Below are 24,622 nucleotides of genomic sequence, written 5' to 3'. Positions count from 1 at the left end.
ACAAGAAGTTGCCATTCAACCTCATTGTAGGGCTATGAATAAAACAGCACTATGGTGGTTGGTCCCATTCATGTTGTTGGTGGTGGGTCAGGGAGTGGGAAAGGTTTGAGTCTTTAATTGCCAAGTCTAACCACATTGCAATAATCTTATTCAGTTCTACTGTGCAGAGGTGAGTTTCATCAGGAGTCATTCATTTAAGGTTAAGAGAAGGATTTAATTCTTAAAGGATGTTATCAATCTTTGCAACTTTGAATCAATCTTTGAATTTTGAAGTGGATGGGCTAGAGTAGAAGAAGACCACGATGTCATGTCATTAAGTCAATGCAAAACTGGAACTGATTTTTGGACAATTGTTGGGATATTGTTGGAAGTGTTGAAGCCAAAGATTAGATCAACTATTAACTTATTAAATAGAGGAGCATGCTTGAAGATCCTCATAACGCATGCCAATTTCTGTTTATTTAGAACCATAGAACACTACAGCACAGAAACAGGCCTTTTGGCCCTTCTTGGCTGTGCCAAACCATTTTTCTGCCTAGTCCCACTGACCTGCACCTGGGCCATATCCCTCCAAACCCCTCTCATCCATACACCTGTTCAAGTTTTTCTTAAATGTCAAAAGTGAGCCCGCATTCACCACTTCATCTGGCAGCTCATTCCACACTCCCACCACTCTGCGTGAAGAAGCCCCCCAATGTTCCCTTTAAACTTTTCCCCCTTCACCCTTAACCCATGTCCTCTGGTTTTTTCCTCCCCTGGCCTCAGTGGAAAAAGCCTGCTTGCATTCACTCTATCAATACCCATCATAAACAATACATCATTTAGTAATACAGTGCAGAGAAGCCCCTTCCAGCCCCACCACCCCAGCAACTCTACAACCCTGATTAATTCTCACCTGTTCATGGGACAATTTACACTTTGGACTGTGGGAGAAAACTGGAGCACCTGGGGAAAACTCGCGCATTACACGGGGAGGACATACAGAAACTCCTTACAGAATGGTACTAGAATTGACCTCCAAACCCTGGAATACCCCAAGCTGTAATACTGTCACTCTAAGCTCTCAATGTATTTGATGGCTGCTATGAAGTTAAATGTTGTCCATAATTATATTTTACTTGGAAAACCACTTAACCAACCTGACACTGCAGAAAGAGCAAATAGTCATGGAGTCATATGGTACAGAGCAGGTCCTTGCCCACCATGTCCATGCCAAGCAGCCATCTATCCTAATTCCAGCAATTGACCATTGGGCCCTGAATACATTGGCACCTCAAGGTAGGTCACAGTACTCATTTGGAAAATGATGAGGATATGATTATTCCTTTTTACATCTATAATGTTCTTGATCTCATAGTATATAGTATCTGGACAATTGATTTTCTGCAATGTATCTGTAAATGTTCCATACATCTGCTAGCAAGAAACATCAGTAGCAAAATATAATCTAGAAACTGCAAGCAGCAGAGACTATCTTCCTCTGCAGACCTTAATTTGCAACACCAACTGTGAGTTATTCTCCTTCTGAAAGTAGTTTCAATCTGTAACTATCAGATAGAGAAAGATGGACATTAATTAACTTACCAGAACCAAAACAGTAACAAATTATACATTAATTAGCTGTCTAATCCATTGGCCTGAAACACAGCCAAGATCAGATGAGATTTAAATGAATACACAAAGGAAAGCTGGCCAATTTAAATTGATATTGAACTCATTTAAATTATAAAATTGTATTAGCACCACTTACTGGTGACAGTAGCTGGGCTGTTTTGTCCTTCTCTCTGCACAGTTCAGTCCTCTAGCATTGATGTGTGATCTTGGTGCTGGTCATGATTACTAAACAGTTACAATCCAATTGCTTTGTCACCAATAATAGAACAAAGCAACTTGTTGTATAGATATCCCTGCTTTGGATAAGCGAAGGAAAATCATGGATGAAAGCTGTTTAGCTGATTGGAGTTAGATAAAAGAATGGTTTCTGTTCTGCGCAGCTGAGGCCTCTGTTGGTCGGGGTTGACCATGGATGTTGCACCCCAGCTGTCTACATAATTTGCAAGCCAGGGCAGTTCAGTATGGAGAGCAAGCTTTTGCCCATGTAACAGGTTCCCCCTCTCCATGCAGCTGATGAATTTAGAAGAACGGAAGAGACCTATACAGTTTGGTACTAGTAGCACCATAGGAGTTGCTAGTCAGCATTGAACTGATTGTTAATCAGAATCAGAATCAGACTTTAATCGCCAAGTACCTATGCACATACAAGGAATTTACTTCCGGCAGATGTTGTCTCTCTGCTCATAACAATAATAATGATAAATATAAATGAAAATATAGATTATACATACAGGTAGTGCAATCCAAGTAATAGTTAGCCGACAGTTAACCAGCAGTTAACTGTTCAGCAAAGTGACCGCAGTAGGGAAAAAACTTCTCCAGTGCTTATTAGTCTTAGTCTGGAGGGATCTGAAGCGCCTACCAGACGGAAGCAGATCAAACAGTCCGTGCGCAGGATGGGAGGAGTCCTTTATGATGTTCCCCGCCCTCTTCTTCAACCTGGAAGAGTACAGGTCCACAATAGAGGGCAGGGAGGCTCCAATGATGCGCTCGGCAGTCCTCACTGTGCGCTGTAGTCTGGTTCTATCCTGCTTAGTGGCGGCTCCAAACCACACAATGATGGAGGTGCACAGGACAGACTCAATGACTGCAGTGTAGAACTGCAGCAGCAATTCCTGAGGCAGACCGTATTTCCTCAAGAGCCGCAGGAAATACATCCGCTGCTGGGCCTTCTTCAGGATGGAGCTGATGTTCTGCTCCCACTTCAGATCCTGAGAGATGGTGGTTCCCAGGAACCTGAAGTTCAGTAGAACTACCTTAGGGACTCCAGCTCTGGATTTTTCACTCAGGGTTTACTCCCAAAGCCTTCCCTGTGAGTGGATATAGCCACAAGGCAGCAGAGGTTTGAGATCAGTGTTTTCCACTGCCTATCATGGCTGATGAGCCCCATCTGCCTGAAGTGACTGCTTTTAAGGCACCAGTAATCCACCTCTTCTCCTTCTCCTGTCAGGATAAAGAGGTCCACCGGGCTTAATAACTAAGCCAAATGTAAATGCCAGGAGCAGGACTTGGTTGTCATGGACTATTTGAGATGCATACCATTGGGAGCATTTAATAGATAATTGAGGCGTATGCCGACTACCATGCCTGGCTATAACAACCTCAAGGAACTGCAGTTACTGGAAATAATAATATCTGATTATTATTTCAAGCAAACCTGATGTGCTCTCAAACTTTCAGTAATGATCTCCCCCATTCCCTATTTCCATCTTTCATCTTATCTCCTTACCTACCCATCACCTCCCTCTGATGTTCCTCCCCTTTTCTTTTTTTTCCCCCCATGGTCTTCTGTCCTCTCCTATTAGATTCCCCCCTCTCCAGCCCTGTATCTCTTTCACCAATCAACTTCCCAGCTCTTTACTTCACCCCTCCCCCTCCCGGTTTCACCTATCACCTACCACCTTGTACTTCTTCCTCTCCTCCCCCCACCTTACTCCGAGTCTTCATCTTTTTTTCTTCAGTCATGTTGAAGGGCCTCAGCCCGAAACGTCAACTGTATTCTTTTTAATAGATGCTGCTGAGTTCCTCACACATGTTTTATGTGTGTTGCTTGGATTTCCAGCATCTGCAGACTTTCTCTTGTTTGTGATTAAACAGTTTAATTCCACTTTGACACTACACCAGGTTCGGGAACAAATATTCCTTAAATCATTAGGCTCCTGAACCAGTGTGGATAACTTCACTCACTGCATCATTGAACTGATCACTGAGTAATAGTAATCTAAAAGTAATTGATGGTGATTAATATATACATTACTTTGATTATAAATTTTCTTTGAACTTTGAAATATTCTTTACCATTGCTAATTGAATAGATATAAACAGATCAGTGGGACATATTTTCCAAGGATATTTGCAGATTCAATCCCCACTATTATCAGTGCCATACATGCCCAATGTATGGTGGGTGCACTCATGTGGCAGCCATGCTGAACTGTTGCAGTTAATACTTTTTCTCCCCCTTTATTTATAGGTTAGTGCCATGAGTTTTGTTTGTAGCATACATCACAGAGGAGGGCAAAATCAAATGGTGCATTTGCTCTTAATAGTTGCAACAGATTGTTAAAAAGGAACTTGCATTAATAGAAAGATCATTTAAAGCCATAGCACCGGGATATAAAGGTAGATGGAGCATTGACTGAGATGTCTCAGATTTTAGAAAGTTTGTAGCTCAATGGTCTACTTCCAGGGACCCACAAAGATTTTGGATATGATTATAGATTCAATTTCATCTGCAAGTCACACAACGCAGGATCAGACCCCTTCAACCATGTTATGTTTGTTGTTAATAAAGATAAACGATGTGGGTTTACACTAGATCATTTTATTATTGACCTGCCATTCAACCTGAGCATGTGCTACCTGCTCAACTGAACTGCCCACTGGGAACTTAAATTCTTTATTATGTACACATGATAACACATCTTCCCCCTTTAAAGAAAAAGAAACAATACCATGTCCTTATAAACCTACAAAGAACAATAATCCTTTCCAACAAAAATATCAACATTCTCTAGCTGGGCCCTTTTCTTTTTTTCAACTTCAATTGTAATGAGTAACTACAGTCCTCTACCCACTCATCAACTCTCAATCAGTCTCTGAGGTGGTTTGATTATCCTCTTTGGTCTGCTATTTGTTTCCATAGATCTATTACTTTAATTTTGTGTGTTAATATTTGTGTTGTTCTGAAAACTCTGATCAACATGTTCATTTTTTTTACATCAGCTGGCCCCTTTGGTGTACTGACGGGTGACGTGTCACAGCTATGGATTGGAGCTTGTGGTCATAGATCCATACAGTTCCTTCCCTGAGGTGTCGCTTGCGCCATCTGAATTGCAAAGGAACATGGAGCTGCTTCCTCTTGCACGTATCCTTGCACGGACCATGTGCCAGAATCATGATCTCGGATTCGCACTTAATCTCCAGGCTTTAGGACTAGTTCTACCAAGATTAATATCTAAGCTATTTCTATATCCCTCAAAAAACAGAGACCTCTTGGTTAATGGTAGGAGTCTATGGCATAAAAAAAGGTTGGGAACCCCTGCTCTAAACCTATCCTATCCACATATTTTTAAAATGTTGTTAATGCACCTGACTCAACCGTTTCACATGGCAGCTCATTCCATGCACATAATCTGGGTGAAATGGTCACCTCTCAAAGTTCCTCTTAAATCTCTCCACTCTCACCCTAAACCTCTAATTTTTCATTTAGTGGGAAAAAGACTGAGTGCACTCACCTGATCCTTGCCCAAAATGGTTTTATACTCTTCTACAAGATCACATCTCATTCTCTGCCACTCCAACTGAGTCAAAAAGACTTAAGACAGAGACCAAGTTTAACACCAGTTTACATTACACCAGATGATATTTGGAATACATTCTGAAACATTTCTGGCTGTTTTCTCTTTACAGGCTCCAACAGTTGGACCAGCACAGTCAGGCCAGTGCACAGCAAGTGATGGAACTACTGCAGAAGCAGAACGAGCTGATGAGGGAAAGACAGACCCTACTGGAAAAGTTACAGTGCCTGCAGTCGTCAGGAAATGTCACAGACAAAGTAGTATTCTTCTGTTACCTATTTCACATTAACCTAAGGTCACTGTAGTAAACAGATGGTATCAGTCACAGTATTCCAATTAAGGTGCAAGACAGCAGTCTCTTGTACCTTTCTTACTAAGAGGTTAATCCAAGTGGAGGAAAGTTGAGTGGAAATGACATTTTATTTAGAGTCGTAGAGCACTACAGCACAGAACCAATCCCTTCAGCCCAATCTGTCCAAGCCAATTTCAAAGAATTATGCGTCTGTATTCCACATCCCTCTGTTTTATCACCCTCCTCATTGTCCTACTGTCCACTGTGTATGTCCTAACCTGGTTAGTCCTCCCAAAGTACAACACTTCACACTTGTCTGCATTAAATTCCAAGATCCATTTTTCTAGCTGGTCAAGATCTCACTCCAAGCTTTGATAGACTTTCGTTCAATATTTTGTACTTTTAAAAGTATCTGTCAAATTAATGGTTTAAATGGTTGTGTAGGGTCTGGAAATTTAAGTGTGCCTGGGAGGTGTGCCACCATTGGGCAGCCACCACTTTGGTTGATGGCCAGGCGTGGTAGTAAATCAGGTGCAGGCATGTGGGCATCAGAGTTTAGCACATTGGTGGAGAGGGAGTGGGGGGATTGGGCACTGGGAATATCTGCAGTCTGGCTGGTAGCCAATGTGGAGACTGCAGACCTGGCACAACATTTTGGTAAAAGTTCAAGCTGTTGAGGGGGTCAGTGGGGAACAACCCCAGCAACATATAGGAGAAGGAGAACTGTGGCTGCGGGTTGTGCGCTAGAGATAAGTGTGGCACTGTTGGGATGGAACAGGACCCAAAAATGTAAATTCAAAAAAATGAAAACTTTAAAAAATCTGCATTTGTTGGAAATCTGAATTGTAAGTAGAAACACTCAGGTCAAGCAGCAACTGTGGTAAGAGAAACGGAGTTAATGTTTCAAATTGATGACCCTCTGTCACTACTTACCCTAGGATCACAAGGGTGATTTGTAGCAGGAAATGCCCAGCTGAATATTTGAAGAGCTACAAAATGATCCAGAAGTTGACATTATTATGCTACATTCCAGAAAAAAATCAATTTTCAGTTACATAGTGCCAAAGGAAACAGCTTGATGCAATTACATTTCTAGGCAACAGACTGTGTATTCTTTTACAATAGGCTCCTACTCTCAATCCACTCAGTGCAAAGATCTGCAGTGACATTTTCTATTTGCTTGTACTCCTCACCTGCTCTCCATAACACTCTCCTCAATGGCGTTAGTCTTGTTCTTGTCTATTTCACGTCCCTTTCTCTGTCCTTCCATCTCCTACACCAGGGCTGATACCTCAACAGACTTGGTTTAGTCTCAGTCACTTTGGGATGAGCCTGATCATCCCCAACTGCCCCACAAATAAATAAAGTTAAAAACAGAGGCTAATTCTACAGAAATTATTTCATTGAGAAGTTTTCTGGGCTTATCACATCCACAAAACTATGGAATGTTATGCCTGGTAAAGATCAACACCTTGCCTGTTTACTCTGGTACTTGGAAGTGGTACTGGAAGAGTTATAGAACATAAAATAGAATGGCCCTTCAGCCCATGATGTTGTACCAACCAATATAAACCCACTCCATGATCAGTCTATCCCTTCCTTCCCACATAGTCCATAACCCGTCATTTATCTTTCAATCATATGCCTATCTAAGAGTCTCCTAAATGTCTCCAATATATCAGCCTATAGCAATAATCCCAGCAGTGTGTTCCAGGTACTTACCACTTATAGTGTTTTTAAAAAACCTACCTCTGACATCCCCACTAGACTTTCCTCCAATCACTTCAAATGTACGTCCTCTCTATTAGCCATTGCAGCCCTGGGAAAAAAAGGTACTGTCTACATCTAATCTTGTACACTGCTATCAAGTCACCCCTCATCTTCGTTCACTCCAAAGAGAGAAAAGCCTTAGAAAAGCCATAACCTTTCCTGATGAGATATACTGTCTAGATTAGACAGCATCTTGAGAGAAGTTATTTAATATGTCCCCCTCTACAGTAGCTGGTCTCTGTTTGCCTATTCTTCTTCCATTCCTCCAAGCACAACAGTGATGACACCTTTTGCACGCAACTATACAAGCTCAATAAAATCGGTGGCCCGGCCCGCTTTTAAAAGTGTAAGGAAAACTTCCAGAATTGTGACATTTTGAGGCCTTGACAAGCTTTCTGAGCAAACCTCCCAGCATGGTTCAACATTTCTTCTCAAACTTCCAAAAGCCCTTTATCCTCACCTATGACTTATTTACCCCCAGTCACTTAGTCGCTTTTGGAAGAGGATAATAAAGCAAGCACCAAAATGCGTGGTGTCAATACACCTTTAAAACCAAGGTTCCCCAAACTGTTAGCCTTGCCTTTTATTCTAACAGGAACATGCAAACTCTGTACTCTCAAAATTTCAATTTTGAAGGGCTCCCATTTACCAAGCACACCATTGCCAGAAAACAACCTATACCAATCCACACCTGGCAGATCCTTTCTGATGCCATCATTAATGACCCTCTGGGTAGTCATTCCTAGAGTAAGGTCCAATCACTTTACAAAAATGATACCATGCTAGTTGTGGCAGAATTGCCCTTTCAACCTGTGATCTCACCTTGATCTTCCTGAGTTCTCTTTTACCGTGTAATGACTTGGGTGTCATCCTTTACTGAGAAGTTCAAAGTGAGATTGAACGATGACAGTGCAGCCCGATCACCCAGACTCCGTAAGTTCCTGATGAATGTACTGAAAAGCAAGAGGTGCTCCTACGGTTAGGAAGATCTTCACAATCAAACTGTCAATCAAAGTGATGGGTAAAGTCACAAAGCTCTGATTTCCTCATCCAGTTTTTAATAACTGTGGGACAAAGCAACTCTGCCATTGAGTGCAATTTCTACTTTTCCCAGTGGAATGACAATAAAGCTGAATCTTGACATTTGTAACACTTGTTAAATATTCCACATAAACAGAGGTCACACATTTCCTCTGAAGTCTGTGAATTTATTCTCTCTCGCCCAGCGAGTCTACTCTCAGCTGCCACTAGACCACTTCTTCACTTGATCAAGAAATGACATTGCCACATATTTCCATCAAACTGTAGAATGGACAGAATCCTTACAGTTGAAATAAAACAGACCCCTGATTAAATGCAGCTGCTTTTGGGGAAATCCTCAGAATGACACCAGAGGATGGTCTCCTGTTCTCTTGACACAGCTGCATACATACATTGCAGTACCAGGCAATCTGCCAGCACAGTGACTGGCCGCCAGCCTTCAGCTGAGTTCCATATTTCATACACACATGACTGAAGGAACAATATAAACTCATCCTGGTTTAATATTAGAAGTCCAGGTGTCACATTAAATGCACCCTTGTGAAACTAAACAAAGTCTATTGATGTTACTTGTTTTACTTTGAATTGTTGAATTAGTATCATCTTTATTTAAAAGCAACTTTTACTGGCATGTTTGAATATAAGGAACAGGAGCAGGAGAAGGCACCTTGTTCTTCAAACCTGCTTCCCCATTCATTCCCTCACACCTGATCTTCCTCAGCACCTCTTTCCAACACTATCCTCATACCTCTTGATGCCAATAATATCCAGGAATCTATCAAACCCAAAACAATCCTCCAGAGAATTCCAAAGGTTTACCACTCTTTGGGTGAAGAAATATTTTCTTATCTCAATCTTAACTGTTCCTTTATGCTCTGTGTTCTATGTAGAGAGCATAGCTTCAAGGTAAGAGAAGAGAAACTAAATCAAAAACTGAAGGGTAGTTTTTCCCCTCTAACAGAGTGTGGTCAGTATATGGAATGGGCTGCCAGAGGAAGTGGTGAGTTAGGTACAATAACAACACTTGGGTTAGTACATGGATAAGGACATTTAGACAGATACATGCCAAATGTAGCAAATGGGCATCTTGGCCAGCATGGACCAGTTGAGATTGAAGACTGTGTCCATGATCTATAACCCTGTGACCCAAAAATGGTGTACCCTGTAGTCTCAAACTGATCATAGGACAAGTTACCATCCATCCTTCCATCCCGTCAAAGCCTTGTCGGTTTCTCTTTCTGCTAAACTCTAGAGAAGACAGGTCCAGCCAACTAAATCCATCTTCATACGGCAAACCCACTATCCCTGAACCAGAACAAATACATCCTTACTTAGGCAAGGAGACCAAATTGACACACTGTTCCAGGTCAAGTCTCAGCAAGGCCCATACAATTTAACTAACATTTCTCTAACCAATAACCAAACCCTATCATTATAAAATCGAGTATAGTGCTTTCCTCTTCATCACCTGCTGCACTTTCATGCTGGTCTTCTGTGATTTGCCTACAATGAAATCCTAGCAGCACCAGTAACATTACCCAAGCTTTCTTGCATCTTAGGGTCACGTTTGTTCTCCTCGAATCCACAGGAACAACTCCAGATTCTGTAGAGCACTTGAAACAGAACAGAGATTCATTTATATCAAAGAATATCATTCTGAAATTCTTCTTCTCCAGATAGCCACGAAACCAATAAAGCAAATACAGGCAGCACAATCATTGACCCCCAATTCACCCTGCCTGCACACAAAGAGACAAAAAAGATCAGGCGAAAACACAGAATACAAAAAAACCATAAGACTGAGAAAAAGTCCACAGCCTAAGTCCGCATCCAAAATGCAGAAATCCTGGGCAACATTCTCCCTCTCTGTAGCATAGCAATCTCACCAGTGGTGAAAAGGCAGTCTCCCCTCTCCATAGCAGAGCCATCTTACCAGCAATGAAAGGCAGTCTCCCCTCTCCCCCCCTCAATAGATCAGTGATCTCAAGTCATTTTCTTCAAAACTCTGCTACGTGCAGCATCAAATCCATGATATTAACTACCCTACCCTATCTCTGCTCCTGATAAATTTAGAGCACTTTATAAAGGTGACCAAGTCGCCTTCACTCAAGGGAAAACAAATCCATCCGAATCCAATTTCTCCTTGTAAATCAAGCCCTCCAGTTTGGGCCACATTCTTGTGCATCCTTCTAAAGCACGGTGGCTGGAAATGCACACAATACTCCAAGTGTGGCCTAACCAACACCTGTATAACTGCAACATGATATTCCAACTCCCATTCTCAATGGCTCAGTTGATAAAGGCAGGAATACCATACGCCTCTTCACTACTCTGTCTATATGTGTCGTTACTATCATGGAACTATGTACTTGTACCCTGAGGTCCTCAGGCCTGGTCATTCACTGTGTATGTCCTACATTAGGTTAAGTTCCAAAAATACATTTCTTTGCACTCGAGTTCTGATGCAGGGTCTCAACCTGAAACATTGACTATCCCTTTGCCTCTACAGATATTGTGTGACCTGATGAGTTCCTGTGACAATTTGTTTTTAGTTCTAGATCCCAGCATGTGCAGCTTCTCATGACTCACTGTGCACGTGTCTGAGTTAAATTCTGTCACTTTCCTACTTTATCCTTAAACAATTTCCTTCACTGTTCACTATACCGGCAACCTCCACATTACAAGGGTTGCATTCATAGAAAACAGTCTATATCATGATTTTCCTTCATAGAAAGTCATTTTCCATCATGGGAACCCATTTCATCTGTGTGTGTGTGTGTGTCAAAAGACACAAGTTGAAATAAAATTGTGTTCATTTATTTGATTTATCTAATTTTTATTTCTTCCCCCCACAAATAAATTTTGTGAGAATGAACTTTATTCCATATCTCAAATGTTTGGGTTGTAATTAAGGTGAAATCGCATAACCCAAACAGCCAGAACACAAGGTCCACCTGTATCACCAATTCTGGTGCCATCTGTAAGCTTACCAATGACACCACTTTCACCCTCCAAATTGTTAATATACAGTATATGGTGAATTAAAGAGGACCCAGCATGGATCCCTGCTACAGGTCTCCAAACTGAAAATTAACTCTCTGCTATGACCCTTTGCCTCCTACCACCATTTCACAGACTCAACTCTGGTTCCCATATATTCTACTTTTCTGAACTGGTCTAGCATATGGGACCTTGTCAAAGTCCTTGCTAAAGTCCACGCAGACAATGTTGACCTATCTGCCTTTGTCAATCCTTTAGGTCAAGGGTTCCCAACCTTTTTTTTTATACCATAGATGCCTACCATTAACCAAGAGATCCGTGCATTGCAGGTTGGGAATCCCTGCTTTAGGTCACCTCCTCAAAAAACCCATTCAAATTTATGATACATGATTTTCCACCAGCAAAACTATACCGAATACCACCAAAAGTGCAATAAACAATCTTCTCACCACAGCAATGAAAGCCCCTGGATTAATATAAACTGCTTTAATATAATTTGGTGACCAAGACAGTAAATTTAAAAGGGGAACTGTGAATGCACTTAAGAATTAACAAATTTTGCATAAGTATAAAAGTAATTGTGAGTTCAAAAATTTGGGCTTGCAGTTAACTTGTGTAAAAATATGAATAATAATGAAATCGATAATAGAAAAAACAACGGTCCATCATCGTCTATGCACTGTGTGGACTAGGCAAGACTGACTTAGTAAGGATTTTTCTCCCTGGTGGAAGAGTTTGAAACTAGAAAGCACACTCCAAGTGTAAGAGATCAGCTCCTTATAATGGAAATGAAAATTCTTCCCTTATGAATTTGTGTACCCCAGAAGATTATGGATGTTAATTTTCACTAATATCAAACAAGTAAGCATAGAATTATACAGCTCAGAAACAGGCCCTTCAGCCCATCTGATCTATACTGTCCAAGCTGTCCCATCCTCATTTACCAGTATTTGACCATAACCACCCAAATCCTTCCTATGTACCTGTTCAACTGTCTTTGAAAAGTTGTTATTATTCTTGCTTCACCTACCTGCTCTGACAACTCATTCCATATTGATGGCATCCATTATTCAAAATTTACCATTCAAGTTCCTATTAAATCTGTCCCCTCTCATCCTAAATCTATGCCCTCCAATTCTTAATTCCCCTACTCTGGGGGAAAAAGCTTTCACTCCATCTGTGCCCCTCATGAGTTTATACACCTCTATTAGATCACCTCTCAGTCTCCTATACTCCAGGCAATAAGGTCCTAGCCTGTCCAATATCTCCTATAAATCAGTCTCTCAAGTCCTGCTAAATTCCTTTCAAATATCTTCTGTAACACAAGAGATTCTGTAAATGCTGGAAATCTTGAGCAACACACACAAAATGCTTGAGGAACTCAGCAAGTCAGGCAGCATGTATTGAAGGGAATAAACAGTCGATGTTTTGGGCTGAGACCTTCATCAGGACTAGTAGGGAGGGGAGCAGAAACCAGAACAAGGTGGGGGTAGTGAAGTACAGGTGATAGGTGAGACCAGGTGAGGGGGAAAGTGGGTAGGTAAGGGAGAGGGATGAAATAATCTGGGAGATGCTAAGTGGAAGAGGTAAAAGGCTGAAGAAGAATCTGATAGGAGAGGACAGTGGACTATGGAAGAAAGGGAAGGTGGACGAGAACCAGAGGAAGCTGATCAGTAGGTGAGAAGAAGAGAAAGGGTGTGAGGGTAAACAGTATGGGGAATGGAAGAGAGAGAGAGAGATGGGAAGAGAAATTAATAGAAGTCAGAGAAATAGATGTTCATGCATCAAGGGTTAGAGGCTGTCCAGATAAAACATATGAGGTGTTGTTTCTCCAATGCAGGGGTTCCCAACCTGGGCTCCACGGACCCCTCTGTTTATGGCATAAAAAGGTTTGGGGACCTCTGCTCCAAGCTTCATCATAGCAGTAGAGGCGGCTATGGGTCAACACATCAAATTGGGAATGGGAAGCTGAATTGAAATGGATAGTCACCAGTTGATCCTGTCTTTTGTGGAGCAAAAGTGCTCAGCAAGTGGTCTCCCAATCTGCATCAGGTCTCACTGGTGTAGAGGAGGCCACAGCGGAAGCACAGTATACAATAGATGACCACAGTGAACTCGTAGGTGAAGCACTGCTTTACCTGGAAAGACTTTTTGAAGCCAGTGAAGAATATTTTCTGTATTTTTCCCAGTTTAATAGCATCTTTCCTATAGCAGTGCAGCCAAAGTTCACAATAGTCCAAGTGCAACTTTGCTAGCGTGTACAGACACACCATAACCTCACAACTTTTATACTCAGTACCCTGACTTTTGGTCTGTGTGACAAAAGCTTTTTTTTTACTACCAAGATAATCCTATTCACCAACATTTGCGTCAAAACCAAATGGTGGTGATGCCACTTTCAGGGAACCAAAATTCTTGTACTCCAAAGTCCCTCTGTTGTGCAACACTCCCCAGGACCCTGTTGTTCACTGTGAAAGTCCTACCCGGATTGGGCTTTTCAAAATGCAACACCTCACATTTATGAGAATTAAACTCCTTTTGTCATTCCTCAGCAGATCAAGATCCTCCTGTAATTTTTGATAATCTTCTTCACTGTCCACTATACCATTTGTTTTAGTGTTGTTTTCAAACTTACTAACCATGCCTAGTTCATTCTTATCCAAATTGTTGATATAGATGACAAGCAATGAGTCTAGCACCAACCCCTGAGGCAAACCATTAGCCACAGGCCTCCAGTGCATATTATATTTGTTCTTTAACACTGGAAATGATTTTCCTCTGCTTATTTCATATTTTGATAGTTGCATGTTTGAAAGGCCAGAGGGAGAACAACATTCAGTTATCACTGGTGTATACTCTCGGCTCATTTGAAAATCACTTAATACCAATCTTGGAAAATGTTAGTGCTTTTAAAGTCAGCTTTGAATTATCAGGAGTCATGTGTGTTGTAAATTGCTTACTGGGAATTATCTCAAGGTGTCGTTATGCTCAATGTGTTTAGTGAGATGGAACTGTGAAGGTCAGAATGTGGGGTGTTCCTGTGGAACAGATATTAACACTAAGGTACATATGGAAATCTGCTCTTGTGACTGTAGTAGCTCTCTAGTCAAAAACATTACCCTGATGTATCCCAAAAGTGACCTAAAATGGAATTGCTATTTAGATATTTCAAAACAGTTAACAGGAAAAATAGGACATAGCTGGAAGAGCCTGTTATTTTTCTGTTACTGCCTGTTCCATTCAGACTGACAGCTGGGAACAGCGGCATCTTTTTTCATAAAATAGGGCAAAGAAAATGTGATTTTGAGACCTTTTTCTCCTTCATTTCTCTCTCTCTCTCTCTCTCTCTCTCTCTCTCACTAATCAAAGAAGAATCCAAACTGATGAATTGAAACCAGAAATTTTCAGCCAGTCTCTATTCAAATGAGAAAAGATGAGTTAATGCTGTCATAATTCTCAACATTCTTTTTAAACATACTATTTAAAACTCCTCAAATACCTTTTCCTTAAAAGTCCTGTCTATGTAGAGAACAAATTCTCACTTTTATTCTAAAATGGGTTAAATAAGACAGAGATTGGATAAAGACTGAATTCTATGAAATCAATCTTCGCCGTGGCAACACTTTTACATGTCATCTTGACTCGTTTTGCAAATAGGTTATTGCTTCTAATCACAAAATTCCTGATGTCTTAAAGTTTTGGGTGTTAATGTGAACCACAGTCTCAGGATCCTGCCCATTATCCTCTCCATGTGGAAATATAGAAAACCTACCACACAATACAGGCCCTTTGGCCCACAATGCTGTGCCGAACATGTACTTACCTTAGGATTAACCATAGCCCTCTATTTTTCTAAGCTCCATGTACCTATCCAGGAGTCTCTTAAAAGCCCCTATCGTATCTGCCTCCACCACCGCCAGCACCCCCATTCCACACACTCATCACTCTCTGTGTAAAAAACTTACCCCTGACACATCCTCTCTACCTACTTCCAAGCACCTTAAATCTGTGCCCTCCCATGTTAGTCATTTCAGACCAGGGAAAAAGCCTCTGATTATCAACACGATCAATGCCTCTCATACACCTCAATCAGGTCACTTCTCATCCTCTGTTGCTCCAAGGAGAAAAGGCCAAGATCACTCAACCTATTCTCATAAGGCATGCTCACCAATCCAGGCAACATCCTTGTAAATCTCCTCTGCACCCTTTCTATAGTTTCCACATCCTTCCTGTAGTGAGGTAACCAGAACTGAGCACAGTACTCCAAGTGGGGTCTGACCAGGGTCCTTTGTAGCTTTGTAGCAGGGTCCCCTCAGCTCTTAAACTCTCAATCCCACGGTTGATGAAAGCCAATACACCGTATGCCTTCTTAACCACAGAGTCAACATGCGCAGCTGCTCTGAGTGTCCTATGGACTCGGACCCCAAGATCTCGCTGATCCTCCACACTGCCAAGTCTTACCATTAATACTATATTCTGCCATCATATTTGACCTACCAAAATGAACCACTTCACACTTATCTGGGTTGAACTCCAGATGCCACTTCTCAGTCCAGTTTTGCATCTTATCAATGCCCTGCTGTAACCTCTGACAGCCTTCCACACTATCCACAACACCCCCAACCTTCGTGTCATCAGAAAATTTACTAACCCATCCCTCCATTTCCTCATCCAGGTCATTTATAAAAATCACGAAGAGAAGGGGTGCCAGAACAGATCCCTGAGGCACTCCACTGATCACTGACCTCCATGCAGAATATGACCCATCTTCAACCACCCTTTGCCTTCTGTGGGCAAGCCAATTCTAGATCCATAAAGCAAGGTCCCCTTGGATCCCATGCCTCCTTACTTTCTCTAAAAGACTTGCATGGGGTACCGTGTCAAATGCCTTGCTGAAATTCTCAAAAAATTCAATCAGTCTCGTAAGGCACAACCGGCCTTAGACAAAGCCATACTGACTATTCTTAATCATATTATGCCTCTCCAAATGTTCATAAATCCTGCCTCTCAGGATCTTTTCCATCAACTTACCAACCACTGAAGTAAGACTCACTAGTCTATAATTTCCTGGGCTATCTCTACTCCCTTTCTTGAATAAGGGAACAGCATCTGCAACCCTCCAATCCGCCGGAACTTCCCCCATCCCCATTGATGATGCAAAGATCATTGCCAGAGGCTCCTCCCTCATCTCCCACATTAATCTGGGGTATATCTCGTCCAGTCCTAGAGACTTATCCAACTTGATGCTTTCCAAAGCTCCAGCACATCCTCTTTCAATATGCTGAAGCTTTTCAATCCGCTGTAAATCATCCCTACAATTGACAAGATCTTTTCCATAGTGAATACTGAAGCAAAATATCCATTAAGTACCTCAGCTATCTCCTCCAGTTCCATACACACTTACCCCCTTGCAAACTTGATTGGTCCTATTCTCTCATATCTTATCCTCTTGCTCTTCACATAATTGTAGAATGTCTTGGGGTTTTCTTTAATCCTGCTTGCTAAGGCCTTCTCATGGCCTCTTCTGGCTCTCCAAATATCATTCTTAAGCTCCTTCCTGTTAGCCTTATAATCTTCTAGATCTCTATCATTACCTAGTTTTTTGAACCTTTCATAAGCAAGACGTCTGTTATCATGTGTGAAGCCACAATCAGTTCACATTGACAAGTACAGTAATGCACGTTTGACTCTCCTGACTAAATTACTATACACCCACGTTTGCTGTTTCTCCTGTGCATTCTCTTGCCTCGCGACCCTAAGTTCTGAGCTACAAACCTTCAAAGGAATGTTATCACCCCATTTCCAGTGATGAGTGGTGGACACCAAAGATTCCTACGCTCGCAGTTGACCACCCATTTACTAACACAAGAGATTCTGTAGGTGCTGGAAAGCCAAAAGCAACATGGACAAAATGCTGGAGGAACTGAGTAAGTCAGGTAGCATCCATGGGAAAGAACAGTCGATCTTTCAGGCTGAGACCTTTCAGTCAGACTGGAAAGGAAGGAGGAAGATGCCAGAATAAAATGTGGATGGGGGGGGGAGAAGGATGACTAGCTAGGAGATAGATGATGCCAGGTGGGTGGGAAAGGTAAAGCACTATATATCAAGGAATCTGACTGGAGAAGAGACTGGACCATGGGAGGAGGGGGGCACTAGGTGGAGATGATAGGCAGGTGAAAAGAGATAAAAGGGAAGAGTAGGGAATAGGAGAAGAGAGGAGGGGGAGGGATTTTCCTTACCAGGAGAAAGTGATATTCATGCCATCAGGTTGAAGGCTATCCAGATGGAAAATAAGGTGTTGCTGCTCCACCCTGAGAGTGGCCTCATCATGTCCCAAGATGAGGCCATGGACTGGCATGTCGGGACGGGAAAGGAAATCAGAATTTAAATGTTTGGCCACATGAAAGTTCGCTTTTGGCAGATGGAACTGAGGTACTCAATGAAGTGGTTCTCCAATTTACGATGGATGTCACCAATATAGGGGCCACACTGGGACACCAGATAAAATAGACAACTCCAGCAGATTCACAGCTGAAGTGTTGCCTCACCTGAAAAGACTGTTTGGAGACCCTGAATGGATGTGAGAGAGAAGGTGAATGGGCAGTTGTAGCACTTTGGCTGCTTGCAGGGGTAACTGCCAGGAGGGAGATTAGTGGGGATGGACAAATGGACAAGGGAATCACAGAGGGAGCAATCTCTGCAGAGAGTGTGGGTAGAGTTAAGGCAGTGGAAAGATGGGGGTGAGCAAAGATGCCTGGGAAATGGAAGAGATGAATTTGAAGGCAGCATCAATGGAGGAAGGAAAGCCCCATTCTTTGAAGGAGAACATCTCTATAATAGTTATATACAAATACAAAAATAATACTGTATTAACTAAAAATAATAGAACTATAAAATACAGCAAAAATAAAAGTTAATTCAAGTTAATTATGAAATAATTAACTCCATTATTCAATCAGTTCAATTAAGGTGAATATTCAATGAGATGAATAATAAAATAACGTGCATCTAGAGTGATACAATATGGAGAAATCACCATAGAGACAGTTCTCAGGAACAGAAACCTTACATAACCTGAAGACTGCCTGAATTTGGATGGACACTCAGTAAGTGCTGGTGCACAAAGGCATTGGTGCTGCTGGCTCTTGGTTCAGTCATATGTCTTATGATAGGTTGGGCTTGGGAGACAACCTGCCTGGAAAGAAATACAAGCAGAGAAGTATAAGTTGGTGTTTTTTTTTAAAGTGTTGGCCCTATAGTTGACTGAATGTTCCCTTGCAACAGATGGCACATTTCTGTGAGAGACTCCCTGCTGAATGAGAAGCTGCTTAGACAATTATCCTCAGTTACTGCCAGGTGTATGCTAGGACCTGCAGAAGTAATTGCTAGTATATTGGTGAATGTGGGCATTCTGCCTCTGGTATCTAACAATCCTCCTGCCACACTTTATTTCAGGTTGTATCTTTTAAATCCAATCTAGAATTAATGATTCGTTTTGAAGCACTAAGTTGGTTTGGTTATTTACATGGGGTATCCTGTCATCAGATTCCTTTATCAGGCCAGAGAGCACCTATAGTGACCTCTAATTTCAAGAAGTTGTGCTCTGATTCTGTTGATCGTCCACTAAGAGTCATCTGGGATTCATAACATCGGTTTTTATCACTTCAACAGAAACATCATGTGTCTACGTTCGTTTATGTGTTTACAAATGTGAGACGGAAAGAAAAAGAATAAAACAACACAATGAATTAAATGCAAAAAAAAACTAGCACCCAACCTACTGAAAAAGCAAAGATATGGTCTGATCACAACATTTGCGCAGACAAATGCATAGCATGATCCAAAGATACACTTCATTCATAACATTTAATTGATTACACAACTCAGATTAAGTTGTTATACATTTTCTGTTCAGGAGTGTCTTTAGCCTGACCAGACAATTGAAAGTGTTGTGAATGAGCTGATGATCCCATGTGCAAGGGATTCCCTGCCTGAATTTTGTTCAGTGTCCTCCAGGGACCAAGCCAACAGATGGAAAATATACCCAGTCTTACCAACAGCCTATTAAAGCAGGTTACTGTTCTTCAATAGACTGAAATAAATTGTACCACTCAACTGTAAATTTTAGCCTAGTTTTTTTTGAGGATTTTTGCACATCTGTCAGCTTTCCAGTCATCATCATCTTGTTTTCTTACAGATCAGATTAAATTACCAAGTTGATGAGCTAATTTTGTCAAGAGTTTGCAGTCTTTCTATAGAGGTGCTTCGTGGGAGGGTGAAGGCAAATGCGTCACAGCCTCTTTGTCTCAAACATTATTGACTGAATTTTCAAAACAAGCATAGAATTTTCCCATGTCATTTGTACAGTTCTCAGATTTAAACTATGGGTCAACCACTTAGCTTTTAGAATGGGATTTTATCAAGAGATGGTTGTGTTTGTGACTGAGATATCAGCTTTATATTAAGCCATTATTTCCAGGTTGTACATAATTATTTCTTTATGTAGTACCGAGTTTAGCGAAGTACTGCAGTACTTCACTCTTAGAACACAAAGAACCATGACAGCATCATTATCTAAAGTGATGTATTGACAGTATGTGACTACATTTCTATATCAATTGTCTGACAGAATTCAAGCTAAATTATAGCATGTGTGTTTAAGATAATATTTCTTTACTAACTGAAAATACAAGTGATAAAGTAGGATTAAATGCTTTTTGCTTCAGCAACTTAAGACTGATGTGGTCATAGTTTCAATAGGTTGATTAATGTAGAGGAATGAAGTCACTACATTATATAATGTTTATTAGGTTTGGGGTTTCACTCTTAAATATATTGTTTAGTGACTGCTTGCCGTGTTCAATGTTGTAGACCATGGTTTCAGCATGCACTTTTTAAGGTCCAGCATTGTAGAGAGCAAGAAGTATAATTGTGTAAGATTTGAAGCAAATATTTTAAAGCCAAAAATGTTAATTGTAGTCCTCAGAAATGGCATCAAGACCGAGAAAAGTGTTGGCTGTACTTTCGGCTGTTGGGCATTTACCTGAAATGCAGAGTCATGGACTTTCTGCAGGTGGTTGTAACAGTGATTAGAAGAGGAAGCATTGATTGAGCCTTGGCTATGGGATATGGACTGCAACACACACACACAGGGATGGAATACAAGACCTGCCAGGTCTTCAGACCACTCTGGTTATATAAATAAACACCTCAGAGTCAGTAAACTCAACACCTTCCAAACCACAAGTTGAACAACAACTTCATCTCCCACGACACTTTAGACCTTTCTCTTGTCTTGTCAAACCAGTTGACTTACTGTCCAGTTAAAAAAGATTTGGGCTTTACAATAAATGATGAACCTGCACATCTTAATTTAAGAGAATGGCAATCCTCTTGTTAAAAAGTGCACTTCCTGTTTTGTACAACCTGATGCAAACTAAGCTGCTCACAGAAAATAAAACTGCAAATAAACATGTTCCATTCCTTGAAACAGGAAATTCTACAAAATGTACCTGAAAGGAACTTTGCCACCAACTGATTTCACTGCTTCAAACAACACAATTATGTCACCAATGAAACATTTCCGTTTGCAACAGTTCCTTGTACACTGCTGATTTATTTTAAAGTAAAGATGAAAATCAGCAATATAACAATCTGTTTTAAGGGAGTAAGTTTGCGTGGGACTAAAATGTGAGGCTTGTTTACTGGAATAGCAAATCTAACCACTGGTGAAATTCTGAGAATCCTACAGATGTGGGAAGAGGTGCTGGGTTGCTGAAAACTAGACTTAAATTATCCCTTTTCTTTCTCCATTTTTAGCCTCCTGTTCTGTCGTAACACCAAAGAACCCACGAATATTCAACTTGGATGTCAATCTGAAACAGAATAAGAATTTTTACTTTATAAAATTCTGTACATATTTTGATACAAAATGTTTTTAACGTTTATGTTCATTTATTTTAACTACATCCTTTCCATGGGGTGAGGAAGGAATAATTTACTATTTACCACCACTGCTTTGAGGATCACGGGAATATTGTCATGATCCCCATGTACAAGTGTTTTCAGTTGTAAGTTAATAAGTATGCTCTCATTTTGTCACCTTGTTTCAGAGTGTTTCCCAAAGTGATATATACAACCTTGCTAGAAGTCTTGATGCCTCTCTGCCTCATTTTAGCTGACAACAGTATATTTTAAATGGAGTCTGTTTTACTGTGAGCACAGCAGCAAATGTCAGCATTGCAAAGATGACAGCAGAGTTGTACTCACAATACTCACCTTATATCTTTACCAGTTGCGTGACATTTAACCTGGCTTTCATGGACAACCTGATGACCATGAAGCTTCACTCTTTTGATTCTGTTCTGGAGATATTTGTGTAAAACCATTCTCCTGTAAGTTATTTCATTTATCTTATTTCATATTTAATTGAAGCAGTTAATGTGAACCTTCAGATGCTGTCAATTCAAACTGTGCGTAAAGTGATAACTATTTTGATGTTTACATTAAAATTTATTTTCCTACAAGCACAAGGAACGTGTTACATTCCTGTGTAGTGCCTGATGCAAAATGTGTACCAATGTGGAATATTTTAACACTTCTAGTTTTGTGTTTCCAGTGGGAATATGTCCTGTGAAATAGAGCACAATTGAACGATTAAAGAAGTTCTTTTTATTCCATTTCCTTACTATGGTACAGATTTTTCCAAATTATTTTTACTATGTCTGGGTAAGCAAGGATGATATGTAAGTGGAGAAATGCTTTCCAGTGTTGTCATCTAAACTAGATGCAAAAATTAGCTATAAATGGAACTGCTACCACTCATTTGCTACACTCTTCTCCAGTCACACTATCCTGACTTGAAATATATATTGCTTATCCCTCTTAGTCACTGTATCAAAATCCTGGAAACCCAGTGCAAAGCCTTATGGGAGTACCTACATGAGAAGGACTTCAACTGTGTAAGAGAATGACTCACCACCATCTTCTCAAAGACAATTAGACCATAAGGCCATAAGACATAGGAGCAGAAGTAGGCCATTTGGCTCATCGAGTCTGCTCTGCCATTCAATCATGGGCTGATCCAATTCTTCCAGTCATCCCCACTCCCCTGCCTTCACCCCATACCCTTTGATGTCCTGGCTAATCAAGAACCCATCTCTGCCTTAAATACACCCAATGACTTGGCCTCCACAGCTGCTCATGGCAACAAATTCCATAGATTTACCACCCTCTGACTAAAGTAATTTCTCCACATCTCTGTTCAAAACGGATGTCCTTCAATCCTGAAGTCGTGCCCTCTTGTCCTGGACTCCCCTACCATGGGAAATAACTTTGCCATATCTAATCTGTTCAGGCCTTTTAACATTTGGAATGTTTCTATGAGACACCCCTCCCCCACCCCGACATTATCCTGAACTCCAGGAAATACAACCCAAGAGCTGCCAGATGTTCCTCATATGGTAACCCTTTCATTCCTGGAATCATTCTCACGAATCTTCTCTGAACCCTCTCCTATATCAGTATATCCTTTCTGAAATAAGGAGCCCAAAACTGCACACAATATTCCAAGTGTGTTGTCATGAGTGCCTCAACAGCACATCCCTGCTTTTATATTCTATACCTCTAGAACTGAATGCCAACATTGCATTTGCCTTTTTCAACGCTGACTCAACCTGGAGGTTAACCTTTAGGGTATCCTACACAAGGACTCGCTACATTTTGAATTCTCTCCCCATCTAAATAATATTCTGCCTGTGACCATACATTTTCCAACATTGTATTTCATTTGCCACTTCTTTGCTTAATTCCCTAAACTATCCAAGTCTCTCTGCTTCCTCAACCTCAACACTACCTGCTCCTCCACCTATCTTTGTATCATTGGCAAATTTAGCCACAAATCCATTAATCCCATATTCCAAATCATTGACATGCATCGTAAAAAGCAGGAGTCCCAATACCAACCACTGTGGAACTCCACTGGTAAACAGCAGCCAACCAGAATAGGATCCCTTTATTTCCACTCTCTGTTTTCTGCCGATCAGGTCCAGGAGATTTATCCACCCCCATACCATTAAGCTTCCTGAGCACCTTCTCAGTAGTAATTTTCACTGCACATACTTCACTTCTCCGACACTCTTGTATGTCTGGTATACTGCAGACATGTTCCAATGTGAAGACTGATGCAAAATATGCATTCAGTTCCACTGCCATCTCTGCGTCTCTCATTACAATATCTCCAGAGTCATTTTCTATTGGTTGTATATCTACCCTCAACTCTCTTTTACCCTTTATATACTTAAAAAGCTTTTAGTATCCACTTTGATATTAGTCGCCAGCTTCCTTTCATAACTCATCTTTTCCTTCCAAATGACCTTCTTAGTTTCCTTCTGAGATGGATAGTAAATGTGGCCTTGCCAGTAATGCCCAGATCCTGAAAATGAACAAATAAAATATCAACATATGCTAACTCTTAGGACTTGGAATAGTAATAAACAAAACAACACACACAAAATGCTGGAGGAACTCAGCAGATCAGGCAGCATCCATGGAAATTAATAAACAGTCAAAATTTCAGGCTGAGACCCTTCTTCAGGGCTGGAAAGGAAGGGAAAAGAGGACAAAATAAAAATGTAGGGGGAGGGAAAGAAGGACTAGCTAAAACATGATTGGGTCAAGACAAGTGAGTGGGAAAGGTCAAGGGCTGGAGAAGAAGGAATCTGATAGGGGAAAAGAGTGGATGGTAGGAGAAAGGGATGAGGGGACCCAGGGGGAATTGATAAGCAGGTTAGAAGAGAAAAGGGGACAGTGTGGGAAATGGGGGGGGGGATGGTAACTTTTTTTAAACAAGGAGAAATTGGTACTCATGCCATCAGGTTGGAGGCTACACTGAGAGAATAAGGTGTTGTTCCTCCAACCTAAAGGTAGCCTCATCTTGCACAAGAAGCGGCTATGGACAAACATGTCAGAATGGGAATGGGAATTGGAATTAAAGTGTTTGGACACCGGGAAGTTCTGCCTTTGGGCAGATGGAGCAGAGGTGCTCGATCAAGTGGTCCCCAAATTTAAACTGTTTAATAATAATTAACAGTTGGAAGCTAGTTGA

The 24,622-nt window shown here is 41.1% G+C and overlaps 1 protein-coding gene across 2 annotated transcripts in view; it reads left to right on the top strand.

The window, feature by feature from the left end:
• Positions 1-22,196, top strand: part of sdccag8 (SHH signaling and ciliogenesis regulator sdccag8) — a 415,760-nt gene extending 393,564 nt beyond the window's left edge. For both annotated transcript variants that reach the window (XM_073050489.1, XM_073050488.1), the window contains exons 17-18: positions 5,527-5,671; positions 21,337-22,196. In XM_073050489.1, coding sequence (XP_072906590.1) covers positions 5,527-5,671; positions 21,337-21,354 — 163 coding nt within the window. In that variant the 3' untranslated portion in view covers positions 21,355-22,196. The remainder of the gene's footprint in view (positions 1-5,526; positions 5,672-21,336) is intronic.
• The last annotated feature ends 2,426 nt before the right edge of the window (positions 22,197-24,622 follow it).

This window comes from Hemitrygon akajei, chromosome 7 (genome assembly GCF_048418815.1).
Source record: "Hemitrygon akajei chromosome 7, sHemAka1.3, whole genome shotgun sequence".
NCBI classification, from domain to species: Eukaryota; Metazoa; Chordata; class Chondrichthyes; order Myliobatiformes; family Dasyatidae; genus Hemitrygon; species Hemitrygon akajei.
The sequence above is the reverse complement of the archived record's forward strand: the minus strand, read 5'-3'. Positions and strand labels throughout refer to the sequence as shown.